The 22,039-nt window shown below is 44.3% G+C and overlaps 4 protein-coding genes across 10 annotated transcripts in view; 1 reads left to right on the top strand and 3 right to left on the bottom strand.

Moving 5' to 3' along the window:
• The window catches only part of LOC118121592 (receptor expression-enhancing protein 6), a 719,670-nt gene that overhangs the window by 277,846 nt on the left and 419,785 nt on the right, over positions 1-22,039 (bottom strand). The window lies entirely within an intron of this gene.
• Positions 472-3,650, bottom strand: s1pr1 (sphingosine-1-phosphate receptor 1). Of its 2 annotated transcripts, none has more exons than XM_035176549.2 (2): positions 3,499-3,650; positions 472-3,061 (listed from the first exon to the last, which is right to left on the bottom strand). In XM_035176549.2, the coding sequence occupies exon 2, from the start codon at positions 2,936-2,938 to the stop codon at positions 1,817-1,819; it is 1,122 nt and encodes a 373-aa protein (XP_035032440.1). In that variant the 5' UTR covers positions 2,939-3,061; positions 3,499-3,650; the 3' UTR covers positions 472-1,816. The 2 variants fall into 2 exon arrangements, with proteins under 2 accessions (XP_035032440.1, XP_035032441.1); XM_035176550.2 differs by having other exon boundaries at positions 472-3,100; positions 3,499-3,586.
• Positions 9,051-14,769, top strand: dph5 (diphthamide biosynthesis 5). The gene is made up of 7 exons (XM_035176715.2): positions 9,051-9,503; positions 10,727-10,851; positions 11,507-11,615; positions 12,645-12,765; positions 13,169-13,208; positions 13,513-13,616; positions 14,313-14,769. Exons 1-7 carry the CDS (start codon positions 9,369-9,371, stop codon positions 14,543-14,545), a joined length of 867 nt encoding a protein of 288 aa, XP_035032606.1. The 5' UTR covers positions 9,051-9,368; the 3' UTR covers positions 14,546-14,769.
• slc30a7 (solute carrier family 30 member 7) lies at positions 14,889-20,122 on the bottom strand. Its single transcript, XM_035176714.2, has 11 exons — positions 19,943-20,122; positions 19,584-19,685; positions 19,167-19,280; positions 18,947-19,034; positions 18,702-18,831; positions 18,379-18,609; positions 17,918-17,968; positions 16,820-16,955; positions 15,689-15,779; positions 15,426-15,575; positions 14,889-15,282 (listed from the first exon to the last, which is right to left on the bottom strand). Exons 1-11 carry the CDS (start codon positions 20,020-20,022, stop codon positions 15,235-15,237), a joined length of 1,221 nt encoding a protein of 406 aa, XP_035032605.2. The 5' UTR covers positions 20,023-20,122; the 3' UTR covers positions 14,889-15,234.

Here is a 22,039-nt window from a genome sequence, read left to right as displayed (position 1 = left end):
GGTACGTGTTCTCTAGTACGTGTTCTCTGGTACGTGTTCTCTGGTACTATGTTCTCTGGTACGTGTTCTCAGTACATGTTCTCGGTACTATGTTCTCTGGTACGTGTTCTCTGGTACTGTTCTGTACGTGTTCTCTGGTACTATGTTCTCTGGTACGTGTTCTCTGGTACTATGTTCTCTGGTACGTGTTCTCTGGTCGTGTTCTCAGTACGTGTTCTCTGGTACTGTGTTCTCTGGTACTGTGTTCTCTGGTACTGTGTTCTCTGGTACTATGTTCTCTGGTACGTGTTCTCTGGTACGTGTTCTCTGGTACTATGTTCTCTGGTACGTGTTCTCCAGTACATGTTCTCTGGTACTATGTTCTCTGGTATGTGTTCTCCAGTACATGTTCTCTGGTACGTGTTCTCTGGTACTGTTGATGACCTCGTTGATGACCTGTGGTTGTGACGTCATTTCCTCTCAAACACAAACTGGTTTTATGTCTTTATTAACATTAACAGAGTTACACAGTGCTCACAGACTCACACAGTTTCACAACAAACACACAACATTAATGGATTAATTGATCAAGGTGGTCACCATGGTAACAGCATTGATCTGGACAGAAGCTCATTGCTGCCAAAATTCAATAAGTAAATGATGAAATGATCAGATTCTTAAAACATGAAATTTATCTATCAGGTTCTGAGCTGAAACTTACGAAGATAAAAAGTCTGAATGAGACGCAAGAGAAACATGATTCTGGTATTTTAGGTAATAAGTTATAATAAGTGTGATAATGGTCAATTTGAAGCTTTCAGTCGGGTCACATGACCTTGAAATATTGATCCAGAGCATTTACTTTTTATTTGAATTTTAAAATTAACATGGATCTCAGTTCAATTATTTTCTCATTACATTTTTATTATTCTACATTTATTGCTTTGTTTTATACATTTTGACAGAAATGAGCTTCTGTCGTTCTGAGACACGACTGAACAAACCTGAAGAGAAAAAAATGTCTTTTCATTTTTTTGACAAACAGAATCTTTTTCAAATATAAATTAATCGACTACACAGACGTCGCTAAAGATGACGACAAACATCGAGTGGAAAACATTTTCAGCAACTTTTTCTAACAGTTAATTTTTACAGTCACGTGACAAACAGGTGAGAAGAGTCCAGGTGATTCTCACTTGAATCTGATTCTGACGTCAGATTTAACTCAAACAACACGTGGACGTCATGTCTGACTTGTATGTGGTCACATGACATCACAGCTGACATACGTGCTCAGTTTAAATGTTATGAATGAACGAGTGAATTATCTTCAGTTGAACTTTCTGAACAAACTTGGACAGGAAACATGTGACTGAAGATTGAAATCGTCTCGTCACCGACGTTTAAATCTGCTCAACACGTTTTAAGATGAAAATCACCTGATATCTGACTCGTCTTGTTTCCACATGTGACGTGTTGTTGTTTTTTAACGGGAAGTGGAGGAAACACAGTTCCATGAATTAATCTGTTCTTATATATTTGTGGATATTTATGTTCTACAGGTTCTATCTGATCTTAGGGTGTCAGTATAACGTCTGGTTCTTCTCTATGAGGATCAGTAACATGAACAGAACCTGGACCCTCATGATCCACGTTCACTAGGTGAGTTCCGGTGAACTGAGGTGTAGCTGCAGGTTGGAGCGTGTGAACATTCACTGGTTCCAGTTTAACCAGTTTGATCGTTTCCATAAGTGCTGTGTGTCCTGATCAGCTGATTGGTTTGTGAGGACGCCGCCTGGTGACGTTCACACCTGTTTCCTCTCTCACATTCTGATGTTTAGGAAGATGAGGGGACATTCCCCAAGGACGCCACCGTTGTCTCCCTCGGCGAGTACTCCACCTCCTCCTTGTTGGGGTGGGAGGAATTGTCGGATTTGCTGCGGCTGAACTCGGCGCCCATGATGGGCCCGGTGAACTTGGTGTGGGGCCGGATGCAGGAGGTGCAGCACAGCAGCGTTTTGAGGAATGCGCGGCGCATTTCGTTGCTGGTCAGTGTGTAGATGAGAGGGTTCATGGCGGAGTTAAGGACAGCGAGCGCCAGGAACCACTCAGCCTTGTAGAGAATGGGGCAGCTGAGCGTCTCGCAGGCCACGTCCAGCAGCAGGAGGACGAAGAGCGGCGCCCAACAGGCAATGAAGCAGCTCAGGACGATGATGACGGTCTTCAGCAGCGCCAGCGACTTCTCTGAACTCTTGCTATTGGCATTGGCGTTGCTGCGTCCATTGGACACTTTGCGGAAGACAAGTTTGCGGCTACGTGTCCGCACCAGTGCATAGATTCGAGCATAGAGCACCACGATGGCCATGAGGATGATACTGAACACAGTGGTGCAGAACAGGATGTAGGTCTTGTGGTAGAGCGGCAGCACGGTGGAGCACTGCGTCATGCTCTGGATGCAGTTCCAGCCCATCACCGGCAGGCCTCCCAGCACCGCCGCAATCATCCACACGGTGCTGATAAGCAGGAAGACCCGGCAGGTGTTGCCGTTGTTGTGCAGCTTCATCTTCAGCATTGTGAGGTGGCGCTCAATGGCGATGGCAAGCAGGCTGAAGACGGACGCCGCCAGCGCCACGAACATGCTGCCCTCTCTGAAGAACCACTGCGTTGGCGACAGCTTGTAGGTGTTGGCGCCTGACAGCAGGATGTTGGCGGTGTAGACGACGCCTGCCAGCAGGTCGGACAGGGCCAGGTTCCCAATGAAGTAATACATGGGCTTGTGAAACTTCTTGGTTCTCCAGATGGTTGTCAGGACCAGGATGTTCTCCAGGATGATGAAGCAGCACACGATGATGAAAACCACAGAGTCGGCCTTCAGACCTGAGTCCTGCTCCGTCTTGCGGAACTTACCGGTGTAGTTGTAGTGTTTGGAAATCAGGTCGGAGTAGCTGGGTTCAGCCATGGCCTGCGGCTGCAGCAGGAGTCCAGCAGAGGGCGCTCTGTCCTCAAACTTCAGAGAACCTTGTCAGGTAGAGACCCTGATGAGGGGCGGAGGGAGTCCAGGCTGCTGGACGAGGACATGGTCCTGCAGAGAGACACCAACTGTAAGAGACTCATCTCAGATCTGATGAAGATTAAATCACTGATCATTCAATATTTGTTTGAAATATCTTAATAATAAACGTTGTTTTATTCTTTTAGTAATTCAACGAGTTAAATTATCAGGTTGTTTTTTTCTTCAGCTAAATGAAATAATTCTGTTCAGCTCACATCGTTTCTATTCTTTTCTATTAGTTTAATTTAGTTTCTATTTTCTATTAGTTTCTATTAGTTTCTAATAGTTTCTACTCGTTTCTATTTCTGATCTGATCCGGATCCCACGTCGTCGTTTTAACCACAAACCGTTAAATCCGTGATCAACTGAAGTGAGTTCAGTTAAACGATGTTTAAATATTTTAATCCTTTAAAGTTTAAAACTGAAGCTTCGAGTAAAAACATATGAACAGAATAAAGTTTCTTTACCTTCAGACGGAGGAAGAAGGAAAACGGTCCGACTGCAGAGGGACACGGAGCAACAATACACACACAGAGTAACACGCACACAAAGAGACACACACACACTCAGAGAGAGAGAGAGACAGAGACGGAGCAACAACACACACACAGAGTAACACGCACACAAAGAGACACACACACACTCAGAGAGAGAGAGACAGAGACGGAGCAACAACACACACACAGAGTAACACACACAAAGAGACACACACACACACACTCAGAGAGAGAGAGAGACGGAGCAACAATACACACAGAGTAACACACACTATTTGGTTTCAGTTAAAATCAATAAAAACATAAAACAACGTAAATATAATAATATTAATAATAATAGTAGTAGTGAAAAATGCTAATATTTACTTTCTTACATGAAAAACAAATCAGTTGCTGGTTCTATTGATAAATTAACATATTATTTCATTTTATTTAACACAAATATCTGTTCTTTTGTTTCCTATGAGAAACATCCAGCTGACCCCCTGACCTCTGACCTCTGACCGCTGTCCCATCGCTGATGTCATCAGGGAGCTGGGGGTCAGATAGTAACTCTCACTGTGGACCTGGTCTCTGGAGTCAATTCAATAATAATAATAATAATAATAATGATATTTATCGGTGTGATGACGTGATGGATTATAAATGTTCCTTGTTAAGGATTCTAACTCGTGACATATTTAAATCTCTTAATGATACTGGGAGCGTTGGGTTCTGATCATGTGACCAGTGCTCCGTGGGTTTCCTGTTCACTGGTCACACAAAACAGAGCTGAACACAAAGTGGTGGTGGGGGAGAGGGGGCTCATGGGTAACAAAGGCATCTTTCCTCGGAGCTGCATAGCTGAGCGTCACCATGACGACAGGTGGAGGGAGAAGGGAACAGAAGAACCACAAACTACATCTACAGACACACAAACACAAACTGCAGGACACAGTCACACACAAGGTCCTGGTCTGCTTTCAGGCCTTAGTTCTAGACCAGAACCTTAGGATTGGTGCAGAGTTACAGGACAGAACTACAATGGTCTTAGTTATGTTCTGTGTCCTGGTCCTGGTGCTGGTCCTGGTCCTGGTGCTGGTCCTGGTCCAAGTCCTGGTCCTGGTGCTGGTGCTGGTGCTGCTCCTGGTCCTATCCTAGTCCTGGTCCTGGTCCTGGTCCTGGTGCTGGTGCTGGTCCTAGACCTGGTGCTAGTCCTAGTCCTGGTGCAGGTGCTGGTGCTGGTCCTGGTGCTGGTCCTGGTGCTGGTGCTGGTGCTGGTGCTGGTCCTAGTCCTGGTGCTAGTCCTGGTGCTGGTGCAGGTGCTGGTCCTAGTCCTGGTGCTGGTGCTGGTGCTGGTGCTGGTGCAGGTGCAGGTGCTGGTGCTGGTGCTGGTGCTGTCTCTGGTGCTGGTCCTGGTCCTGGTGCTAGGTTTAGTCCTGGTGCTGGTCCTAGTCCTGGTGCTGGTGCAGGTGCTGGTGCAGGTGCTGGTGCTGGTGCTATCTCTGGTGCTGGTCCTGGTCCTGGTCCTGGTGCTAGGTTTAGTCCTGGTGCTGGTCCTGGTCCTGGTGCTAGGTTTAGTCCTGGTTCTGGTGCTGGTCCTGGTGCTGGTGCTGGTCCCACTCAAGTGAAGGTGATATCTCAGTAGCGCTGTGATCCCATTAATATTTGTTGGGTTGAATCAAAGATGAACTGATTAGAATTTGGAGGTCAAAGGTCACTGGGACCTCACAGCAGAAGGTGAACGTGGCTCCAGAGGAGATCAGGTTAGGGTTAGGTAAGACTTGATGACATCACACAAACAATATGGAGGCATTTCATGTTGTTTTTCTGTTTTGTTACATCTGAAGGAGAGGTCCACCCCCCCTCACCCCCCCCCACCCCCCCTCACCACAGAGTGTGAAGCTGCTCAGCCTGGACGTCCCGCTGCAGGGGGTAGTCGTCCTCTTAACATTCAGTTCAGCTCATTAATGCAAAGCTGCAGTGGATCTGAATGAGTCGCTTTTGTCCTGTAATTGGAGCTGGTTCTGTGGCAGCCAATGAGAAAGCAGGGCCCCTCACCCCCTTCTCCCCCATTGTGTAACGTTGGTTTCTGGGAAATGAACCAATCAAAGCTCAAAGTGGAGAAACAGCAGAACACATGATGTTCTCCTGTTTAACATCTGGACACATCATCTGGAGAACAGGTGACGATAGAACATTGAATCAGAAACTTCAACGTGAAGACCAGTAAAGTTAATAAACGTTCTACCTGTACACTGACAACACAGGGTTCTCCACAGATCACAGGGTTCTCCACAGATCACAGGGTTCTCCACAGATCACAGGGTTCTCCACAGATCACAGGGTTCTCCACAGATCACAAGGTCCTCTGCAGACCAGAACTGATCCTTGATCAGCTTTAGACGACTTCAACAGCTGCTAAGACTCATGGGTAGTGTAGTGTTCAGGAATGAGTCAGTTCAGACAGATCTGACATCAGTTCTGATCCTGTTCACACGTTAATCTCTTTAATCCTTTTTCACAGACTTTATCAACAACTGACATCGTGTTCATGTACATGAGTCATTTAAACCTGTTTAAATCTGGTTTAAATCTGGTTTAAATCTGGTTTAAACATTGACAGAACGTGGTTTTGAATGTGGAGCTGAAGAGAAACAGTTAACAGACGAGAGTTGATTCTGTGGTCGACTGGAGCCGAACAACAAAGAAACAACAAAGGACCAGAGACCCCCCCCCTCTCCGCCCTCCTCCACATCGCTGGAGAGGAGAGAGTCCATTATGTTACCATCCAACATTCATCATCCAACATTCAAACATCCAACATCCATCATCCATCATCCAACATTCAAACATCCAACATCCAACATTCAAACATCCATCATCAAACATTCAAACATTCAACATCCAAACATCCAACATCCAACATTCAAACATCCAACATCCAACATTCAAACATCCAACATCCATCATCCAACATTCAAACATCCATCATCCAACATTCAAACATCCAACATTCAAACATTCAAACATTCAACATCCAAACATCCAACATCCAACATTCAAACATCCATCATCCAACATTCAAACATCCAACATCCAACATTCAAACATTCAAACATCCAACATCCATCATCCATCATCCAACATTCAAACATCCATCATCCAACATCCAACATTCAAACATTCAAACATTCAACATCCATCATCCAACATTCAAACATCAAACATCCAACATTCAAACATTCAACATCCAACATTCAACATTCAAACATCCAACATTCAAACATCCAAACATCCATCATCCAACATTCAAACATCCAACATTCAACATTCAAACATTCAAACATTCAAACATTCAACATCCAACATTCAAACATCCATCATCCAACATTCAAACATCCAACATCCAACATTCAAACATTCAAACATTCAACATCCAACATTCAAACATTCAAACATCCATCATCCAACATTCAAACATCCATCATCCATCATCCAACATTCAAACATCCAACATTCAAACATTCAAACATTCAACATTCAAACATCCAACATTCAAACATCCATCATCCATCATCAAACATTCAAACATTCAACATCCAACATCCAACATTCAAACATCCAACATTCAAACATCCAACATCCAACATCCAACATTCAAACATTCAACATCCAACTTCCAACATTCAAACATTCAACATCCAACATTCAAACATCCAACATTCAAACATCCATCATCCATCATCCAACATTCAAACATCCATCATCCAACATTCAAACATCCAACATCCAACATTCAAACATCCAACATCCATCATCCAACATTCAAACATCCAACATCCAACATTCAAACATCAACATCCATCATCCAACATTCAAACATCCAACATCCAAACATCCAACATCCATCATCCATCATCCAACATTCAAACATCCAACATCCATCATCCAACATCCAACATTCAAACATCCATCATCCAACATCCAACATTCAAACATTCAACATCCAACATTCAAACATTCAACATCCAACATTCAAACATCCAACATTCAAACATCCATCATCCATCATCCAACATTCAAACATCCATCATCCATCATCCATCATCCAACATTCAAACATCCATCATCCATCATCAAACATTCAACATCCAACATTCAAACATCCATCATCCAACATCCAACATTCAAACATTCAACATCCAACATTCAAACATCCAACATTCAAACATCCATCATCCATCATCCAACATTCAAACATCCAACATTCAACATCCAACATTCAAACATCCATCATCCAACATTCAAACATTCAAACATTCAACATCCAACATTCAAACATCCAACATCCAACATTCAAACATCCAACATCCATCATCCAACATTCAAACATCCAACATTCAAACATTCAACATCCATCATCCAACATCCATCATCCAACATTCAAACATTCAACATCCATCATCCAACATTCAAACATTCAACATCCAACATTCAAACATTCAACATCCAACATTCAAACATCCAACATCCAACATTCATTATTCAAACAACCAACCATTAACTGGTCCCAGTTGAAAGAGTGAGGGAGGGGGGGCATGTTTACCACACAAGGGTGAGCGAGGGAGAAGAGAGAAAGTTTTTCCCACCAGCTCATTCACAGGCCGAGCTGCGTCACCCTGGAAACCACCAGGGGAGAGAGGGAGAATTTTTTATTTGAGCTTTAAAAGATTCAATTAAATTAAATGAAGAATTGATCTTCACGTGTATTTCAAAATCTAAAAATCTAAAAAGTTACATTAAAAGACTCAAATAATCTGAAAATATAAAATGATTTTGTGTCTGTTTCAGTTTTCTTCTGTTTGTTCTGTTTGTACAGCGTCAACATTTTTATCTGGTTCTTTATTTCAAGACTCAGATATAACACTAATAATAATGAGAATGATAATAATAATAATAATAAAAACAATAACAATAATAATAATGACGTTAAGAACAAAGGATGTTGAACCTTGTTAAGATCTATGAGACAAACTGATTTGTGAAAATGAGACAAAACTAATAAAATGTGATTGATTGATAATAAAATGACAAGAGAGAAACACCAGTAAAAGTTGAATTTCTGTAACTTCACTGAGAAAGATGTTTTGTTATATATCTTCTTAATGTTTTTTTCTAATTGTGAAACAGGAAGTGACTTTACATAGAGTCAACTTTACTTACAAAATAACATTCTAACGATTAGAAATAAAATCCAACATCTCGTGCCCTCAGTTGACACTAATACGTCATCAAAGAAAAACATCATCTCATCATCTAAACCCACAACTTGTATCTTTGTTACTTAAAGAAATAACAATAAAAAGTTCTTTACTGAATACGACCCCTCAATATGACGATGATATGTGAGAAACTAACAGTTTAACAACGAGCAGCTCTGACGACTGGGAGAGAAAAACCTCTTTAACTGGGAGAAGAACCAGAGTCAGTGTGGGGGGGGCTGCCTCGACTGGGGCAGGGGAATGGGGAGAAGAGGAGAGCGGATATATATATAATCTTTGTTTCGAAACAAAGACGGTGTCCGGTTATTTCATGAAAAAGTATTTAAGGTAATTTTATCTTCACACAGAATCGAACAGAACTGAATATTTTTTAAATACGTCATGTTTTCAACGTAATTTGGTGAAACGTGTTGACGCATGAGCAGAACGTATCGCGGCCCCAGAGGTCGTGAACGATCAAGAGTTTACGTCATGCCGTATTCCGTGGAAGAACACGAGACAGTAGAAACACAGTAAGGTAAAGGGCGGATTCCTCCGGTGGAGCAGCGGGGTGCCAGCGGCTCTGGACGCCGCAGCATGTTGTACCTGATCGGCCTGGGGCTGGGAGACGCCGCGGACATCACGGTGAAGGGTCTGCGGGCGGTGAAGAGCTGCTCCCGGGTTTATCTGGAGGTCTACACCTCGGTCCTGACCGGAGGGAAGGAGGCGCTGGTGCGTGCGTGTGATTGATCCTGTGTGTGTGTGTGTGTGTGTGTGTGTGTGTGTGTGTGTGTGTGTGTGTGTGTGTGTGTGTGTGTGTGTGTGTGTGTGTGTGTGATTGATCCTGTGTGTGTGTGATTGATCCTGTGTGTGTGTGTGTGTGAGTGATTGATCCTGTGTGCGTGTGATTGATCCTGTGTGTGTGTGTGAGTGATTGATCCTGTGTGTGTGTGTGTGTGTGTGAGTGATTGATCCTGTGTGCGTGTGATTGATCCTGTGTGTGTGTGTGAGTGATTGATCTGTGTGTGTGTGTGTGTGTGTGATTGTCTGTGTGTGTGTGTGAGAGAGTTGTCTGTGTGTGTGTGATTGATCCTGTGTGCGTGTGATTGATCCTGTGTGTGTGTGTGTGAGTGATTGATCCTGTGTGTGTGTGTGTGTGTGAGAGAGATTGATCCTGTGTGTGTGTGTGAGAGAGAGATTGATCCTGTGTGTGTGTGTGTGTGTGAAGGATTGATTCTGTGTGTGTGTGCGTGATTGATCCTGTGTGTGTGTGTGTGTGTGTGTGAGTGATTGATCCTGTGTGTGTGATTGATCCTGTGTGTGTGTGTGTGAGAGATTGATCCTGTGTGTGTGTGTGTGTGTGTGTGTAGAGAGAGATTGATCCTGTGTGCGCGTGTGATTGATCCTGTGTGTGTGTGTGTGTGTGTGAGAGAGATTGATCCTGTGTGTGTGCGTGTGTGTGTGTGTGAGTGATTGATCCTGTGTGTGTGATTGATCTGTGTGTGTGTGTGTGAGAGAGATTGATCCTGTGTGTGTGTGTGTGTGTGATTGATCCTGTGTGTGTGTGTGTGAGAGAGATTGATCCTGTGTGTGTGTGCGCGTGTGATTGATCCTGTGTGTGTGTGAGAGTGATTGATCCTGTGTGTGTGATTGATCCTGTGTGTGTGTGTGAGAGAGAGATTGATCCTGTGTGCGCGTGTGATTGATCCTGTGTGTGCGAGTGTGTGTGTGAGAGATTGATCCTGTGTGTGTGTGTGTGTGTGTGTGTGTGTGTGTGTGTGTGAGTGAGTGATTGATCCTGTGTGTGAGATTGATCCTGTGTGTGTGTGATTGATCCTGTGTGTGTGAGTGTGTGTGTGTGTGAGATTGATCCTGTGTGTGTGTGATTGATCCTGTGTGTGTGAGTGTGTGTGTGTGAGAGATTGATCCTGTGTGTGTGTGTGATTGATCCTCAGGAGCAGCTCTATGGGAAGCAGCTGATCCTGGCTGACCGGGATCTGGTGGAACAGGGAGCAGATGAGATCCTGAGAGATGCTGATGTGGAGAACGTGGGCTTCCTGGTGGTGGGCGATCCGTTCGGGTGAGTCTCAAACCTCAGGATTCAGTTAATGACAGAGTTCAGCAGTTTGTTTCCATCGGTGGTTTCACCTCTGAGACGTCGACTCATCTCAACAGTGTTTCGGACTTTTCTTCTTTTTCTGTGTTCGTGTTTTTATTCTTTTCCTCTTCAGGTTTGATCTTTAATCATTTATCCACTTCATGTTTTAAAAGGTTTTATTGATTGTTTAGAAATATCCTTATTTTTTCATGTATACATTTTTTGTTCAGCTGCAAAACACATGTATGAAAGGTTGTAATAAAATAATTAATAATTGATACAGTATTTTACAGTTTTAATGGGTTAATTATTGGTTATTAACTATTAAGGGAAATATTTAGTTTGACTGGTTTACACAAAAAGTTAAGTTTTGGTCTATGCTTTTATTTTGATAATAAATCTTCACGATGACGCAGACGTTCTCTTCCTGATTGGTTCTCATCAGTCACCTGACTCGACTACCAGCGGTGAACACAAAGCTAACACTTCCTGTCAGTAACAGTTCCACCTCGTCGTCGCTGCTCTGACTCTTCACCATCACTGTTCCTCCTTCAGAGGAGTTTCTGTTACTAAGCAACCAACTGCAGAGATGATCTACTTCCTGTTTACATGTCATGTGACGTGTTTGTTTCTGCAGAGCCACCACCCACAGTGACCTGGTCCTGAGAGCAGTGAATGCTGGGATACCGTATAAAGTCATCCACAACGCCTCCATCATGAACGCTGTGGGCTGCTGTGGTCTGCAGGTACCTGGAGCACATTTCCCCCTGAGCTTAGTCTCACAGGCAGAGCTGATGTCACAGCGTCTGTGACGTCGTCAGTGATGGTGTCTAAAATCATCGTCATGACTACAGATACAAAGGTTTGATACTGATTGGCCGATTAGAGTTTTGATTCCAAACTTTATATGTTGAAAACCAAAATAATCAGCTAGAGGGCGACAAAGAACCCGTACCTTCACCAGGTTAACGTCCATTATCCACTTTAGTGTCCTGTCACATTATATTATACAATAATTGATGATTAAACGTTGAGGATCTGTAACCTGGTGTTTTTCTGCCGGTTCTCGCTTGTGCTAACATCCATTAAGTTGTTAGTGTCCACGCAGACCGTCTGACCTCGTAGTTTCAGCTTCTCTAACTCTTACGAGAACCTGTCAATCAGAATCTGAATGTGCACGTGAAGCCTCGTCACCAACATAGATTGAATTCCGCATATTAAATGAGATCGGCTCTCAAATTTACTTCTGCCACTTACCACCACCAGGTGTCATGGTTCAGTAATGTATTCCTCCTAAATAACAAAATGAAAACAAATAACAATTTTAATAACTGTCGTACATGTTCCACCTGTGAGGTCTCTGAGGTCACATGACGTTTGAACGTCACCTGGTTGACAGGAAGTGACATCACGTCCTGTTGTGTAGTTTGTGTGCTGCCTGACAGTCGAAGCTCAGGGCTGAAGAGAAACAGGTGCTGATGAATCGTCATGTGACCTCATCAATAACTGACCTGTCAGACCAGCCAATCAGTGAACAGGACCCAGCTGCAACTGCCCCACCCACTGATTAGCATTAATGCTAACAGTTGTCCCCTGGGAGGTCGTTAATATGTTAATGAGGGGGTGGGGTATGTAAATGAGCGGTGTGTGCAATCAATCCCATCAGCCCCTGCTGTCTGTGGACATATATACACCCCCCACACCTGTCAGACAGACAATACTTACGCAGTGTGTGTCTCTCTCTGTCTGTGTGTAAATGTGTGTTTGTGTGTTAGCTGTATAATTTTGGGGAGACGGTGTCGTTGGTGTTTTGGACGGAGACGTGGAGACCAGAGAGTTTCTACGACAAAATCTGCAAAAACAGAACAGCTGGACTTCACACACTCTGTCTGCTGGGTGAGACACGCGCACACAACGCACACACAACGCACACAGCTGGGTGAGGGTGGGTTAAACCTGATCCAACCCTCAAACAGCCTTTTGAATTTGTGAGGACCAGACAAAATGTCCTCACATGATGGTAATGAATCAAAATTGGCCTCATAACTATAGACACACACTTTGTCTCCTTGCTCATCGCAGTGTTTAACAAACTGCCTCTCTAAATCAACATGTATGCACAGGAGGGCTCATGTGTCATGTGATGTTGTTCTGGGCATGAAGACACATTTCCCCAAGTCCTGTGTTTTCTTTGTCGTCACCATGACGACAAAGGATGTCCTTTTTCCGTGTAAGATTTCAAAATAAAACAGGCCGTTTAGGCAAAGCATTAAACTGATTGTGATGTTTTGATTGACAGATATCAAAGTGAAAGAGCAGAGTGTTGAGAACCTGATGAGGTAAGAACCCGACCAGAACCAACCGAGAACCACCTCTGGTCCTGGTACAGACCGGGTGGGGGGGGCCTTGATCAGACTCGACTGAATTGTGTTAGTGGAACGGCTTAAGTCTGAAGTTAAATCTAATTCAAGCTGGACCTTTTCACTTAAGCCAGGATGAGTTTAGTTAGTTAAGTTTAAGTTACCCTCTGGTTTCATGGTTTTCAGGAAGTTTTAAAATGATAAATAATTAAGGATCAGTCTATTATTATTATTATTGTTATTAGTGATTATTTCATGGTGTTAATGTTTGATGTGATTCCAGAGGAAAGAAAATCTACGAGGCTCCTCGCTTCATGACGGTGGCTCAGGCCACAGATCAGCTGATCCAGATCATCCAGAGGAGGAGGGCGGAGGGCGAGGAGATCGGTGAGTGACACCTGAGCTGAAACATGGCCGTACATTAATGAGTCATCCAAATATTTTGTAGATTTTTGTGAAATTAAAAGCATTAGACAATCTTTATTGTTTCTATTGAACTTTTTGCTTTTCAGTACTTTAGTTTCAAACACAATTTAACAAGCTAACATTTGAATTCATTACAGCTAATGTTTGTTAGCATTTGTTAAAGGGCCCATATTGTGTAAAATACATTTTCTGGGCTTTTACTATCTGTAATGACTTGAAGGGGCCAGTAGGGGGCCTCAGAGTATGAAAACAGTCACTCCGGACTTTTCCCTCAGTTCATTCTCAGAAATGTGTTATCGAAACGTCTCGTGTCGTCCTTCCTCCCCCGCATGAGTCATACGGGATCCACTCGTCTCTCAGCCCCACCCAGCCGGTACCAGCCCCACACCGAACGCGACACCAAGCAGACATGTTGCTAAGCTAGCAGCTTGTTAGCTACCACAGGCTAACCACAGGGTTAGGGCTGGTCGCGTGTCACTCAAGTGCAGTCAGCCAATCAGAGGAGGGGCTCAAGAGGCAGATCAGAGGACATGGAAATACACACTGCAGCAGTTTTTTCCACTTGAAACCACTGATATATCATCTTAGGGAACCAATACCTCAAATAAAATCCAAGAAAGGTGTAAAATATGGGCCTTTAACATGTCCTCTCTGCAGGTGTGACCGAGGACACTGTGTGTGTGGGCGTGGCCCGACTCGGCGCCGATGACCAGGTAATTCGTGTGGGGACGTTACGTCAGCTGGTGTCATGTGACCTCGGCGCTCCCCTCCACTCGCTGGTCGTCACAGGTCGACTCCACCCACTGGAGGTGGACATGCTGCGAGTGAACGCAGAACCAAATGCACTGCAGCACCTGCGCATGATTGACAGTTCCACGTACACCTCATAACACACACGTTTGTCTGTAGCACATCAGAGGACCCTCACATTGAAATCTTTTTATTTTTCCTGATACAAACTGTTGATGTAAAAATGTGTTTGATTCAGTTAAACTTGATTAAATTGAGACGTTAACATTTATATTGAATTTCATCAGAATTTAACAAACTGGTTTTAAGTGATAAATGTATTATTAAACTCTGTTAAACTGATCAATAAAATGGTTGTCACTCATTTTCTGATCAGATCAAATGGATCGATGAGTTTATTATGATAGTGACGATGTCATAACATGTGTGACATCACAGATTTAATCTGTTCAGGTGAACTGAAGCTGCAGATCAATAATCAGATAAAGTGAATTCATTTTATTATTACAGTTGAAAGAAGAAACTGTCACATGACTTGGCACATTAAAAACAAGTGACATCACACTCACCACAGACCAATGAGATGGCAGCGGTGTGGTCCCAGCAGTGATATCAGAAGGGGCGGCGTCTCAGATTGTCTCTGATTCATATAGAAGGCACTTGAGGGCGGGATTACAGTAAAATAATGTGGGGGAGGGGCTTGTAGAGTTCATCAGTTCTCAGTGCCACCCCCCTTACCACTAACCCCCGGTCTCTGTGTGGGGGGGGGGTCACCTGCAGCAGCAGATTGAATGTGATTGGTCCCAGTTTCAAAGAAAAGACGGCGCTTCTACATCACCGCTACGTCAATCTGAACGTAGAGCTGTCGAACGCCGGCCTGCGGACAGACGACACATCAGTAAGACTTTAAATTTACAGTAAATAATACACCTAAGACAGGAAATATACAATAAATACTACTGTAAATGCACTTAATAAGAAAATAAGGTGCCTGTGTTAATGCGTAGTGAGTTCAGGTACCTGTGTGAAGATGTGATGAGTCTGGCTCTGGATCCAGCGGGTGTCAGCGTTGGGGGCAACCAGCAGCTTTAATGTCCCGATGTAAACGTCAGTACACAGGGTCCAGAAATGAGGATCCTGCAGGTTGTACACTCCCTGCAGCTGCTGCACCTGAACACAACAAGACACCAGGAACTGGTTGAGTTAATGTCATTGAACATTGGAAATCACAGACACCTGACCTGCAGCGGTCCAGGTGTTGTTGTGGGCGGGACGGTACTCACCCTTTGGTAACACTCTGGCAGAACGTGGTCCAGTGACGGAGGCGTTCTCTGCATCAGGATCTCAATGGAGTCCTTCAATAAGGGCACCACGCTGAGGGTCAGATCAGAGGGACGTGACACTGACACCACTAACAACACACACATATAGATATATATACACATACAAACATTGTAACTGTACAGACGTGTTTCTCTAAAACACTGTTTGTTCTGAAGCGTTTCCAGCTGCAGTAACCTGATGCCTGTGGTGGCGTCGAGGCCTCTCACTGACCACAGCTCCGCTGATGCTCTCACACTGCAGCTGCGTTCACTTCCAGCCAATTAAAACCACATCGGCACGCATCAATTCCATTTATCACCAGGGCTTCTGGGAAATCTGACCACTGCATTTACATCACAAGGCCGAGTCCAGGACTGGTTCCAGTTCATAGCGGTGGTTTGAGACACTGGAAACGTTAAATGATGGAACATTCTTCACGACTGGAAACATTTTATTGTCTGCATCAGGTTTTTAATGGATTATCTTGATACGCTGGTTTAAGGTCAGTTCTGAGGAACCGGACAGATGATCCGTCAGAGCGTTTAGCTAAAGGGTTCCAAAGGTCCTTTTTAATCTGTTTGGTCCTTTTGTTGTTTAAGAAGTTCTAATGGTCAGTGAAATTGTTTTAGGATCCTTAAGTTGATTCAAGTATTGGATAATAAAAAGGTTTCCGATGTTCTACTGGTTCTGGTCACTGACAGGAGTTTAAGGTTCTTTATGAGGTTCTAGTCACTAATCCTGTTGTGTTGATGTGTTCAGGTCCATCAGCATCTGTTGGACTTGTGTCCTGGGAGAGGATCCTCACATGGGACTGAGCTTTATTCACTGATCACTAAGTTTCTATTTGACTCTAGTTGAGTGAAGAACAGAGGAAGTTGCTCCTTGTTAACGTCTATGAGACAAACTGGGAATATGAGACAATACAAATAAAATGTGATTGATGGGATTTTTTTCTCCTTTTGGTCAAACTAACCCTTTTTAATCATTCTCTCACACAGAGGTAACATAGTGTGTGTGAGGTTATGATGCTGTGTGTGAGACCAAGTATGAATTATTTTTCATATGTATATATATATATTTGTGGTGGTCACCTGACTCCGATTAGGATGGAGATCAACATGGAGCAGATGGGATCAGCGATCATCAGGTTGTATTTCTGCATCAGCAGAGCAGAGATGATCACACCAATGCTGCCCAGAGTGTCAGCGATGATGTGCAGCAGAACGCCTGCAAAAAACACACACACACACACACACACACACACACACACACACACACACACACACACACACACACACACACACACACACACACACACACACACACACACACACACACACACAGAGATGCTCAGTTGCATCTGATTTTATTGTGAGATTCTTTTTATTTTCAGTTGAAAAACCCAGATTTTTCTTCAGTTGAAAAACATCAGATGAGAAACATGTGAATGTGATATGTGGTTTTCACTGTGTGGTGTATGAGCGCCCCCCGTTGGCACAGTCAAGTTACATCATTTTTATTTTAGTGTGAAGAAAACCAATGTACTGTGGTTCTGTCATCTTAAGTTTCTAAATAAAGTTGTAGAAACTGAATGTACGGAAAACGGACCTGTTCCCACCGTGACATCAACATGTGATCATGTGACTTGGGGCCTGTTCTACGAAGCGAGGTTACTGGCTTATCAGGGTCAGTTCAGGAGTAACTTTGTGGTTAACCGGTACTGGGGAGGTTAGGTTTAACCCGAGGTCTGCTGCCATGACAACTTACGCTGCAGCTCAACTTTATATATGTAACATATGAATTTAATGAATATATTGTATGTGTGAGTCTGTGTGTGTGTGAGAGAAAGTCGAGGTAGTTTAGTCCCTCGTTCAACTTAATTCTCCACAGGCAACGGCCGATAACGGGAAGGATTAAGCTGAATGTGACTCCGCCTACTGGTCACTACTGACTGACATGTGACTGACATGTGACTGACATGTGACTGATACCACTGGTTAACAAGTACGTCTGAAGCTTTGGTCACTATCGACTTCAGTTGTGTTGGATTCTGCTGCAACACTGTTTACACCTGAAACTCCAAAAGTGTTTTGTGGACTCAAACACTTCACCCCCCCTCCATCATAGTGTGTGTGTGTGTGTGTGTGTGTGTGTGTGTGTGTGTGTGTGTGTGTGTGTGTGTCTCTCACCCTGCAGGATCTGTTTACTGGAGCCGCTCCCCAGTGTGTGCTGCAGTTCGTCTGAAAGAAAGAACAACATCATCATCATCATGGACGATTGTGACAATGAATATTAGGTCTCTAACAAATCTCGAACAGAAACCACAGACCGACCTCAACGGGGCCGTGTCCTGAACAAGTTGTACACATGACCTTTGTTATTAAAGCGACACGGACGCTTCTCTTTACTTTCCTGAATTGTTGCTTTATGAAGATTCACAGTAAAACCCGGAACGGGTTTTGTTTTGTTGTCGTAAGTATATGGATTGAACTTTAAACGACACACACACACACACACACACACACACACACACACACACACACACACACACACACACACACACACACACACACACACACACACACACACACACACACACACACACACACACTAGAGAAGAACCTCCGTTTGTGACCTGGTATTAACTCACTGTGACAGTGTGGTTCCTCATGACTGTGTCCGTGACCGTCATGACTGTGTCCTCCATGTCCGTGTCCTTCATGTCCGTGTCCTTCATGTCCGTGTCCTTCATGTCCGTGTCCTTCATGTCCGTGTCCTTCATGTCCATGCCAGTCGGAATTTTTGCTCTGGTGGTTGTTTCCTCCGTGACCGTGTCCGTGATTCAGACTGCCGTTAAACAGAGAGTGACTGTGACCGTGACCTGAGAGAGAGGTTAAGAGATTAGAGAACCACGGTTCTACAGTGTGGTTCCACAGAGCTGGGTTCCCCTAAGTGAGGTTCTCCAGCACTTACCTTCGTCTCCATGAGAGTGTCCGTGTCCTCCGTGCTGGAACACAAATATCCCGACCAGGTTCACCATGAGACCGGCGACGGACACAGGAAGTAAACGGTCATGATGAACGTCTGGAGGTTCCAGGGCTCTCTGACAGACAGACAGGTTCAAACTGAGTTTGTGTGTGTCTCTGTGTGTGTCTCTGTGTGTGTGTGTGTGTGTGTGTGTGTGTGTGTGTATATGTGTGTGTCTGTGTGTGTGTTACCTCCACTCCCTCAGAGAAGATGAAAAACGCTGTGAAGATGAGGAAGAGTCCGTTGACGAAGCCGGCTAACACCTCAGCTCTGACATAACTGTAACGCACAGAGACACACAACACAGTCAATGCTGTGTCTGTGTGTCTGACCCGTTGGAGAAGTTGTCGTTACATCTCCACCTGGAGATGTTTTAGTGTGTCTGTGTTGTGTAACTATGTTGTGTCTGACCCGTAGGAGAAGTTGTCGTTACATCTCCACCTGGAAATGACGGACGCTGCGAGACCTGCGAGCAGAGCCGTGCAGTCGAAGAACATGTGGAAGGAGTCTGAGATCAGACCTAAACTGAAGACACACACCACACACGTCAGACACAAAACACATCAGATACACACAACACATCAGATACACACACCACACACGTCAGACACAAAACACATCAGATACACACAACACACAAGTGAGACACAAAACACATCAGATACACACAACACACACATCAGACACAAAACACATGAGATACAAACAACACACACGTCAGACACGACCCACGTCAGACACAACGCACACAGTCCCACTAACACATACGTGGCACTTCCCGAGGACCTGCGGCCTCACGCCGGGCAGCCCTCGCCTCTGGCGGCCTACCTGTTGCTCCAGATGCCGTATGAGAGCTCCACGAAGGCGAAGGACAGGTTGAGGCAGAGGAAGGCGAACAGGTTCCTGGAGGTTTTATCCGCCAGGATCGACCTGAAACGACAGAGCTCCGTCAGCCTGAGCCCGGGACACACACCGGGACTCACCGGGACTCAGCGGGACCTGAGCCCCGCCACAGTCACACTTCACCCCGTCACTGACCGACAGTCACCACCGACACCATCATTTCACTGATCCACGGACTGACCGAGGCTAGCCGGCTAGCATCAGGCTAACGGTGGCTGTAGCGTCAGCAGAGTTAGCAGAGTTAGCAGAGTTAGCAGGTTAGCAGGTTAGCAGGTTGAGTTTACCTGAACCATCCTGACAGCTTCACCAGCAGGTTCAACTTAGCGGGTTTGTACTCGTCGTCTTTTACAGATAAAGGTAACATGTTAGCACCTGGACACACATACACACACACACACACACACTGCTGTACCTAGCTACAGCAAGCTAACTGCCAACTTCCGGTTCACTCACGTTTCACAATAAGGGCCTTGGAAAACATTTCCGGTTTCTCAAACAGCTGATGTTACTGCATATGCTACTGACTAACTACTGACTAACTAACTACTGAATAAGTACTGATGAACTACTGACTAACGTCTGACTAACTATAGAAGCTATGTAACATCCTGTTTTATGGGACGAGGCAGCCATGTTGTTTTATTATTATTATATTTATATGAATAACAGAAATTTAAGTTTAAACTGAAACTGGGGTCCCCTGTCGCCCCTCCTCTTCGCCATTGCAATAGAGCCGCTAGCCATTGCCCTTAGGCAATCGGATGAGTTTTCAGGCATAGTGCGAGGTGGACTTACTCACAAGTTATCCCTCTATGCAGATGACTTGCTATTATATACATCTAACCCTATAACTGCAGTTCCCTCAATTGTCAAGACTCTAAATCAGTTTGGGAAAATATCTGGCTACAAAATTAATCTCCAGAAGAGTGAAATGTTCCCTCTCAATCAGGCGGCCTCTCAAATTTCCCCATCACATTTCCCATTCAAAGTAGTTAAGAAGGGATTTAAGTACCTTGGAGTAGAAATCACGCCCTCTTTTCCACTGCTATTTATAAAGAACTTTGGGGTGCTCTTGGAAAAGTGTAAACAGGATATGGTGAGATGGTCCAGCCTGCCACTCTCCTTAGTCGGCCGAGTTAACCTAATTAAAATGATTGTGCTACCAAAATTTCTTTACCTCTTCCAAAACATTCCCATCTTGATAAGGAAATTTTTTTTTAAAACTTTGGACCGATGCATAGCATCCTTCATCTGGAATGGTAAATCACACAGGATTAAAAGGCAATCGCTTGAAAGACCCAAAGGGCTTGCTGGCTTGGCTTTGCCCAATTTTATGTATTATTATTGGTCCTGTAATATCCAGAAAATTTTGTTCTGGATGAAGGACTATCAATCTGACAGCGGTGAGGCCTGGATACATCTTGAGTGCACAGGCAGCCCGGTCCATTTGCGCTCTGTCTTATGCGCTCCGTCCCCTCCGACCCCACATACCCGATTTTTCTCCAACCCAATTGTCCTTAACTCAGTTGGAATCTGGTCACAGTTTAAAAGACATTTCAACCTGTCTACAATGTCAATTCACTCCCCAATTGTCAATAATTACAATTTCCCGCCCTCTACCTTGGACTCAGCTTTTAAAATCTGGATGGCAAAAGGCATTACTTCCACACTTAGCCTCTTTTTTCAGGGCAAATTTGGATCATTTGCACAACTCTCTGAGAAGTTTGACCTGCCAAAATCAATTTTTTTTAGATATCTCCAAGTAAGACATTTTGTGCAGAAAAACATTGCCTCATTTCCAAATTTACCATCAGATAACGCAACTGACAATCTTCTCACTTTGTCTCCGCACCGTAAAGACTTAATTTCAGTCCTTTACAAGCAAATCTGCAACATCTCCCCCCAGTCACTGCAAGAAACTAGAACACTCTGGGAAGAAGACCTAGGGGAAGTAATGAGAGAGGATCAGTGGGAGGCTGCGCTAAACTTAGTACACACATCATCCCCATGCGCTACACATAGCTTAATTCAACTTAAAGTCCTCCTGAGAGTTCACTGGACCAGGGCTAAACTTGCCAAGATTTCCCCTGATGTTGACCCCTCTTGTCCCCGCTGTAAAAGTCAACCAGCTGATCACATACATATGTTCTGGTCCTGCCCTTTCCTCAGAACATTTTGGGCAGACATCTTTCATGCTTACTCTAAAATGTTTGGTGTGGTCATCCCTCCAAACCCATTATGTGCCATTTTTGGCTTTACTGATGAAGCTCGTCCTCTTAAGGGCAGGGCCCATGTTGTCATAGCTTTCACCTCTCTGCTTGCCAGACGTCTGATACTACTCTTATGGAAGGAACAAACACCACCCACATTCAGCAGATGGA

This window comes from Hippoglossus stenolepis, chromosome 14 (assembly GCF_022539355.2).
Source record: "Hippoglossus stenolepis isolate QCI-W04-F060 chromosome 14, HSTE1.2, whole genome shotgun sequence".
Classification (NCBI taxonomy): Eukaryota; Metazoa; Chordata; class Actinopteri; order Pleuronectiformes; family Pleuronectidae; genus Hippoglossus; species Hippoglossus stenolepis.
This window is presented reverse-complemented; position numbering and strand designations above follow the sequence as displayed.